Genomic DNA, 8,704 nt, shown 5'->3' on the forward strand with positions numbered 1-8,704 from the left:
CCTGACCATAGAGAGCCTTTTTATTCTCTATTTTGGTTAGGTCGGGGTGTGACTAGGGGGGGGGGGGGGGGGTGGTGTTCCTATCTAGGGGTTTTATTTCTATGTTGGCCTGGTATAGTTCCCAATCAGAGGCAGCTGTTTATCGTTGTCTCTGATTGGGGATCATATTTAGGCAGCCATTTGCCCCACAGTGTTTTGTGGGATCTTGTTTTGAGTTAGTGCATGTAGCACCTCTGATGTTACGGTTCGTAGTTTGTTTCCTTTTGTTTTTGTAAGTTTCACTAAAATAAAGATGTGGAACTCAGAGCACGCTGAGCCTTGGTCCGTCTCTCTACACAGCCGTGACACATATATGCATTCATCTCCTCCCGTCTTGACTACTGCTACTCACGACTCTCCGGCATCAACACAAACCAGCTCCAAATGGTTCAAAACTCTGCAGCACATCACCCCTAATCCACCGTGAACCCCACTGGTTCCCTGTCTCCCAACGCATTGATTACAACGTCCTCCTGCTGATGTACAAAGCCCTTTATGTACGTAGTTCTGTCCTGAGCTGTACTCTAATGATGTTCTGATGTTCTGTATTACATCATTCTGTATTATGTGTCATGTTCTGTGTGGACCCCAGGAAGAGTAGCTGCTGCTCTTGCAACAACTAATGGGACTCCTAATATAATACCAAATACCAAAAATACCACCTTATCCTCCCAGACTGAACACTGAATAAACACTGAACACTGACTGAACACTGAGCACTGACTGAACACTGAACACTGACTGAACACTGACTGAACACTGACTGAACACTGACTGAACACTGACTGAACACTGACTGAACACTGAACACTGACTGAACACTGAACACTGACTGAACACTGACTGAACACTGAACACTGACTGAACACTGACTGAACACTGACTGAACACTGACTGAACACTGAACACTGAACACTGACTGAACACTGAACACTGACTGAACACTGACTGAACACTGAGCACTGACTGAACACTGACTGAACACTGAGCACTGACTGAACACTGAACACTTACTGAACACTGACTGAACACTGAACACTTACTGAACACTGACTGAACACTGACTGAACACTGACTGAACACTGAACACTGAACACTGACTGAACACTGAATAAACACTGAACACTGACTGAACACTGACTGAACACTTACTGAACACTGACTGAACACTGAGCACTGACTGAACACTGACTGAACACTGACTGAACACTGAACACTGAACACTGACTGAACACTGCATCATTAATGAAAAATGCATCCACTTAGCTCTCTCTCACACACACACACGCACGCACACACACACACACACACGCACACACACACACACTCTCTTAGCCCTTTCTCCAACTCTGTGCGTCTGATGCACCTGTCGTTTCATATTCTTGTTATGCATGTATGTCTACACTGAGTGTACAAAACATTAAGAACACCTTCCTAATATTGCGTAGCACCACGCACCTTTTGCCCTCAGAACAGCCTCAATTCATCGGGTCATGGACTCTACAAAGTCTCGAAAGCTTTCCCCAGGGACGCTGGCCCATGTTGACTCCCAAAACTTCCCACAGTTGTGTCAAAGTTGGCTGGATGTCCTTTTGGTGGTGGACTATTCTTGATACACACGGGAAACTGTTGAGGTTGAAAAACCCAGCAACGTTGTAGTTCTTGACACAAACCGGTATGCCTGGCATCTACTACCATACCCCGTTCAAAGGCATTTAAATATTTTGTGTTGCCCATTCACCCTCTGAATCGCACACGTACACAATCCATGTCTCAATTGTCTCAAGGCTTAAAAATCCTTCTTTAACCCGTCTCCTTCCCTTCATCTACACTGATTGAAGTGGATTTAACAAGTGACATCAATAAGGGATCATAGCTTTCACCTGGATTCACCTGGTCGGTCTATATCATGTATAATAAGTGTATAATATTCTGTAGCTAGCAAACCAAGCAGCAGTGCAGACCAAGGACAACACAACATCGATGTATCTTAACTAGGAGGTCGTAGGCATATTATTTACACAACATCAAGACAATAAAAACATAACTTCATTGAGGATGAGAAGCCCACTTTAATATTAAGTCTTATTACTAAGTTATTGATCTCTGTCTGTATTTCTGTCTGTCATCTATGTCTTTACAGAATGCATTCCAAGACGAGAGTCTCTCCTTCTCTCTCTCTCCCCCTCCCTCTCTCTATCCCTCTCATTCTCTCTCTCTCTCCCCCTCCCTCTCTCTATCCCTCTCCTTCTCTCTCTGTCCCTCTCCTTCTCTCTCTCTCTCTCTCTCTCTCTCTCTCTCTCTCTCTCCTACTCTCTCTCTCTCTCTCTCTCTCTCTCCTACTCTCTCTCTCTCTCTCTCTCTCTCTCTCTATCCCTTTCCTTCTCTCTCTCTCTCCTACTCTCTATCCCTCTCTCTCTCTCTCTCTCTCTATCCCCCTCTCTCTCTCTCGCTATCCCTCTCCTCTCTCTCTCTCTCTCTCCTACTCTCACTCTCTCTCTCTCTCTATATCTCTCTCTCTCTCTCTCTCTCTCTCTCTCTCTCTCTCTCTCTCTCTCTCTCTCTCTCTCTCTCTCTCTCTCTCTCTCTCTCTCTCTCTCTCTCTCTCTCTCTCACAGTACAGGCCACAGTACAGGCCACAGTACAGGCCACCAAACCACAGTACAGGCCACCAAATATAACACTTGGAAAGGTTCCCAAATTGCAAAGGTAATTTATTTCAGAGCAAAGCCAAATTGTACATTCTGAGTAAGTGGGCTTATATTGTAGTGTGAAATCACTCAACAGGGATCTCGAAGCAGACAGTGTGCAGAATTTGAAAAGAGTATATTGTGTGCATATTACTCTTTATTATGAGTTTCTGATCTCACAGAGTTATCATGACACTCTGATGGACTTCTTCCTTTCCTCCTCCTTCCTCTCATCCTCTCCTCCTCCTCTTCTTCTCGTCCTATCGTTCTCTCCTCCTTTCCTTCCTCCCCTCCTCTCGTCCTCTCATCCTCTCCTTTTCTCCTCCCTCTCCTTTCTCTCCTTCCGCTCCTCCTCTCCTGCTCTCCTTCCTCTCATCCTCTCATCCTCTCCTCCTCTCTTCTTCTCATCCTATCGTTCTCTCCTCCTTTCCTTCCTCCCCTACTCTCGTCCTCTCATCCTCTCCTTTTCTCCTCCCTCTCCTTTCTCTCCTTCCGCTCCTCCTCTCCTGCTCTCCTTCCTCTCATCCTCTCATCCTCTCCTCCTCCTCTTCTTCTCGTCCTATCGTTCTCTCCTCCTTTCCTTCCTCCCCTACTCTCGTCCTCTCATCCTCTCCTTTTCTCCTCCCTCTCCTTTCTCTCCTTCCGCTCCTCCTCTCCTGCTCTCCTTCCTCTCATCCTCTCATCCTCTCCTCCTCCTCTTCTTCTCGTCCTATCGTTCTCTCCTCCTTTCCTTCCTCCCCTCCTCTCGTCCTCTCATCCTCTCCTTTTCTCCTCCCTCTCCTTTCTCTCCTTCCGCTCCTCCTCTCCTCCTCTCATCATCTCCTCTTCCCCTCCTCTCCTCCTCTTCTCCTTCCTCTCCTTATCTCCTTCTCTCCTCCTGTCCTCTCCTGCTTCTCTTCTTTCTCTTTCATAATAAATTGTTTAGGAGGATTAGCTCTACTACATATCCTTCATGGATAATGATCAGTTTGGAAGATCTCACTCACTCAATGGTTTGCATTTTTTTTTTAAACACATCAATGTGGCTGTGTTGAAGCCTCATGCCAAAGTGGATATGTGCCCTTCCCTTACCAGGTATAGATGAATGCTTTGTGATCCAAGCACTGTGTTAAGCTGTGATATATCCCTGATGGCTGATAGTATCCCTGGTGGCTGATAGTATCCCTGATGGCTGATAGTATCCCTGATAGCTGATAGTATCCCTGATGGCTGATAGTATCCCTGATGGCTGATAGTATCCCTGATGGCTGATAGTATCCCTGATGGCTGATAGTATCCCTGATAGCTGATAGTATCCCTGATGGCTGATAGTATCCCTGATGGCTGATAGTATCCCTGATGGCTGATAGTATCCCTGATGGCTGATAGTATCCCTGATGGCTGATAGTATCCCTGATAGCTGATAGTATCCCTGATGGCTGATAGTATCCCTGATGGCTGATAGTATCCCTGATGGCTGATAGTATCCCTGATGGCTGATAGTTTCCCTGATGGCTGATAGTATCCCTGATAGCTGATAGTATCCCTGATAGCTGATAGTATCCCTGATAGCTAGCCCTGGTGGCTGATAGTATCCCTGATGGCTGATAATATCCCTGGTGGCTGATAGTATCCCTGATGGCTGATAGTATCCCTGATGGCTGATAGTATCCCTGATGGCTGATAGTATCCCTGATGGCTGATAATATCCCTGGTGGCTGATAGTATCCCTGATGGCTGATAGTATCCCTGATAGCTAGCCCTGGTGGCTGATAGTATCCCTGATGGCTGATAATATCCCTGATAGCTGATAGTATCCCTGATGGCTGATAGTATCCCTGATGGCTGATAGTATCCCTGATGGCTGATAATATCCCTGATGGCTGATAGTATCCCTGATGGCTGATAGTATCCCTGATGGCTGATAGTATCCCTGGTGGCTGATAGTATCCCTGATGGCTGATAGTATCCCTGATGGCTGATAGTATCCCTGATGGCTGATAGTATCCCTGATGGCTGATAATATCCCTGGTGGCTGATAGTATCCCTGATGGCTGATAGTATCCCTGATAGCTAGCCCTGGTGGCTGATAGTATCCCTGATGGCTGATAATATCCCTGATAGCTGATAGTATCCCTGATGGCTGATAGTATCCCTGATGGCTGATAGTATCCCTGATGGCTGATAATATCCCTGATGGCTGATAGTATCCCTGATGGCTGATAGTATCCCTGATGGCTGATAGTATCCCTGGTGGCTGATAGTATCCCTGTTGGCTGATAATATCCCTGGTGGCTGATAGTATCCCTGATGGCTGATAGTATCCCTGATGGCTGATAGTATCCCTGATGGCTGATAATATCCCTGATGGCTGATAGTATCCCTGATGGCTGATAGTATCCCTGATGGCTGATAGTATCCATGATAGCTAGCCCTGGTGGCTGATAGTATCCCTGATGGCTGATAATATCCCTGATGGCTGATAGTATCCCTGATGGCTGATAGTATCCCTGATGGCCGATAGTATCCCTGATGGCCGATAGTATCCCTGATGGCTGATAGTATCCCTGATGGCTGATAGTATCCCTGATCGCTGATAGTATCCCTGATGGCTGATAGTATCCCTGATGGCTGATAGTATCCCTGATGGCTGATAGTTTCCCTGATGGCTGATAGTATCCCTGGTGGCTGATAGCTAGCCCTGGTGTCTAACCCTGTCATAGCAAACATGTGAGTACTCATTGATCCTAATTTACAGTTCAGTTTACACTGCTTAGTAATCACCATGATTGCATTGAATGGCCTGGGGAGAATAATTCAGAAGATCAAATCATGAATCCCGGGTTTGAATCCCAAATGACACCCTATTCCCAATGGGCCCTGGTCAAAAATAGTGCACTGTATAGGGAACAGGGTGCTATGGGTATAGCCTGGTGTAGACGGAGGGCTTTCTGGGAGCAGCTGACTAGTCAGATGCATTATGAAGTCATCATGTACAATTTGCTCTCGGTACTCCTTCTGTAATTCACTCCCCATTGAGAAAACACACTCATGTGAAACGTAGTGGGGCACAATGCACTCTGCTTGCATTGTTCAGCCTCATGAGAAGCGACACTGGATGAGTGAACGGGACTTGTAACGCGCTGTGCACAGTCGTTACTGTGACGCCGTATCCGGTGTCGTGGTTTTTACCCGCGAGGGTAGACTAGATCAATTATTATCTAGTTAAATAATAAAGTAATATTGCACCATATAGGCTTGCTGCACCCTCTGCTCTGCTGCACCCTCTGCCTCACCCTCTGCTTCACCCTCTGCTGCACCATCTGCTCTGCTACACCCTCTGCTGCACTCTCTGCTCTGCTTCACCCTCTGCTGCACCATCTGCTCTGCTACACCCTCTGCTGCACCCTCTGCTCTGCTGCACCCTCTGCTCTGCTACACCCTCTGCTCTGATGCACCCTCTGCTGCACCCTCTGCTCTGCTGCACCCTCTGCTCTGCTACACCCTCTGCTCTGCTACACCCTCTGCTGCACCCTCTGCTCTGCTGCACCCTCTGCTCTGCTACACCCTCTGCTCTGCTGCACCCTCTGCTCTGCTACACCCTCTGCTGCACCCTCTGCTCTGCTGCACCCTCTGCTGCACCCTCTGCTCTGCTGCACCCTCTGCTCTGCTACACCCTCTGCTCTGCTGCACCCTCTGCTCTGCTACACCCTCTGCTGCACCCTCTGCTCTGCTGCACCCTCTGCTGCACCCTCTGCTCTGCTGCACCCTCTGCTCTGCTACACCCTCTGCTCTGCTGCACCCTCTGCTCTGCCGCACTCTCTGCTGCACCCTCTGCTCTGCTGCACCCTCTGCTGCACCCTCTGCTCTGCTGCACCCTCTGCTCTGCTACACCCTCTGCTCTGCTGCACCCTCTGCTCTGCTACACCCTCTGCCGCACCCTCTGCTTCACCCTCTGCTGCACCCTTTGCTCTGCTTCACCCTCTGCTGCACTCTCTGCTCTGCCCCACCCTCTGCCGCACCCTCTGCTTCACCCTCTGCTGCACCCTCTGCTCTGCTACACCCTCTGCTCTGCCTCACCCTCTGCTTCACCCTCTGCTCTGCCTCACCCTCTGCTGCACCCTCTGCTGCACCCTCTGCTCTGCTGCACCCTCTGCTCTGCCTCACCCTCTGCTTCACCCTCTGCTCTGCCTCACACTCTGCTTCACCCTCTGCTGCACCCTCTGCTCTGCCTCACCCTCTGCTTCACCCTCTGCTCTGCCTCACCCTCTGCTTCACCCTCTGCTGCACCCTCTGCTCTGCCTCACCCTCTGCTTCACCCTCTGCTCTGCCTCACCCTCTGCTTCACCCTCTGCTGCACCCTCTGCTCTGCCTCACCCTCTGCTGCACCCTCTGCTCTGCCTCACCCTCTGCTTCACCCTCTGCTGCACCCTCTGCTCTGCCTCACCCTCTGCTGCACCCTCTGCTCTGCCTCACCCTCTGCTTCACCCTCTGCTGCACCCTCTGCTCTGCCTCACCCTCTGCTGCACCCTCTGCTCTGCCTCACCCTCTGCTGCACCCTCTGCTGCACCCTCTGCTCTGCCTCACCCTCTGCTGCACCCTCTGCTCTGCTGCACCCTCTGCTCTGCTGTGCTCTGCTGCACCCTGCTGTGTTGTGTTGTGTTGTGCTGTGTTGTGTTGTGCTCTGCTGTGTTGTGCTGTGTTGTGTTGTGCTCTGCTGTGTTGTGCTGTGTTGTGTTGTACTGTGTTGTGTTGTGTTGTGCTGTGTTGTGCTGTGTTGTGTTGTGATGTGTTGTGCTGTGTTGTGCTGTGTTGTGTTGTGTTGTGCTCTGCTGTGTTGTGTTGTGCTCTGCTGTGTTGTGCTGTGTTGTGTTGTGCTGTGTTGTGTTGTGTTGTGCTGTGTTGTACTGTGCTCTACTGTTCTGTGTTGTGTTGTGTTGTGCTCTGCTGTGTTGTGTTGTGTTGTGTTGTGCTCTGCTATGTTGTGCACTGTTGTGCTGTGCTGTGTTGTGTTGTGCTCTGCTGTGTTGTGTTGTGCTGTGTTTTGCTGTGTTGCGTTGTGTTGTGTTGTGCTCTGCTGTGTTGTGTTGTGCTGTGTTGTGTTGTGTTGTGCTCTGCTGTGTTGTGATGTGCTGTGTTGTGTTGTGATGTGTTGTGTTGTGCTCTGCTGTGTTTTGCTGTGTTGTGTTGTGCTGTGCTGTGTTGTGTTGTGTTGTGCTGTGTTGTGTCATGTTGTGTTGTGCTGTGTTGTGCTCTGCTGTGTTGTGTTGTGCTCTGCTGTGTTGTGTTGTGCTGTGTTGTGCTGTGTTGTGTTGTGCTGTGTTGTGTTGTGTTGTGTTGTGCTCTGCTGTGTTGTGTTGTGATGTGTTGTGTTGTGCTGTGCTGTGCTGTGCTCTGTTGTGTTGTGCTGTGTTGTGCTGTGTTGTGTTGTGCTGTCTTGTGTTGTGCTGTGTTGTGTTGTGTTGTGTTGTGCTCTGCTGTGTTGTGTATGAAGGCAAGTCCAAGCAACTTGTTTACAACTCAATGCTGAACTGATTTCAGATTGAAACGCTTGACAGACGTTTGAACTCAAAACATTGCACTGCCTGTGTGTCTCTCTCTCTTTGTGTGTGTGTGTGTGTGTGTTTGCCTTTCTCTCAGTATGTGTGTGTGTGTGTCTTCAGAGCAGAGAGAGGAAGGATAGGGTTTTCCATCCACGTGATACCCAGCCCCACACACTGCTCTCCCCTGAGCTGGTCTGTGTCAACCACACGTATCTAACCACCCAGAGAGCCTCAGCAAGCCTCAGAGACAAAAGACTGTCTTTCTCACGGTTCTTAGACGGCCAGGAGTGATCTTTAGCAGCCTCGTTTTAGTCTGCCTTTATTTCTCTTCAATGACCAGATTAGGCTACGCGACTAGCCGTGACACACACTCGCACACACACACACACACACACACACACACACACACACACACACACGCACACGTAGTATCCCTGATGGCTGATAGATTGT

At 49.2% G+C, this 8,704-nt stretch overlaps 1 protein-coding gene across 1 annotated transcript; it reads left to right on the forward strand.

Annotated features, from left to right (window-relative positions):
- Positions 1-6,160: 6,160 nt before the first annotated feature.
- LOC118942017 (keratin-associated protein 9-1-like) lies at positions 6,161-8,243 on the forward strand. Its single transcript, XM_036955564.1, has 2 exons — positions 6,161-7,337; positions 8,203-8,243. Exons 1-2 carry the CDS (start codon positions 6,161-6,163, stop codon positions 8,241-8,243), a joined length of 1,218 nt encoding a protein of 405 aa, XP_036811459.1.
- The last annotated feature ends 461 nt before the right edge of the window (positions 8,244-8,704 follow it).

Source organism: Oncorhynchus mykiss, chromosome 20 (genome assembly GCF_013265735.2).
Source record: "Oncorhynchus mykiss isolate Arlee chromosome 20, USDA_OmykA_1.1, whole genome shotgun sequence".
NCBI classification, from domain to species: Eukaryota; Metazoa; Chordata; class Actinopteri; order Salmoniformes; family Salmonidae; genus Oncorhynchus; species Oncorhynchus mykiss.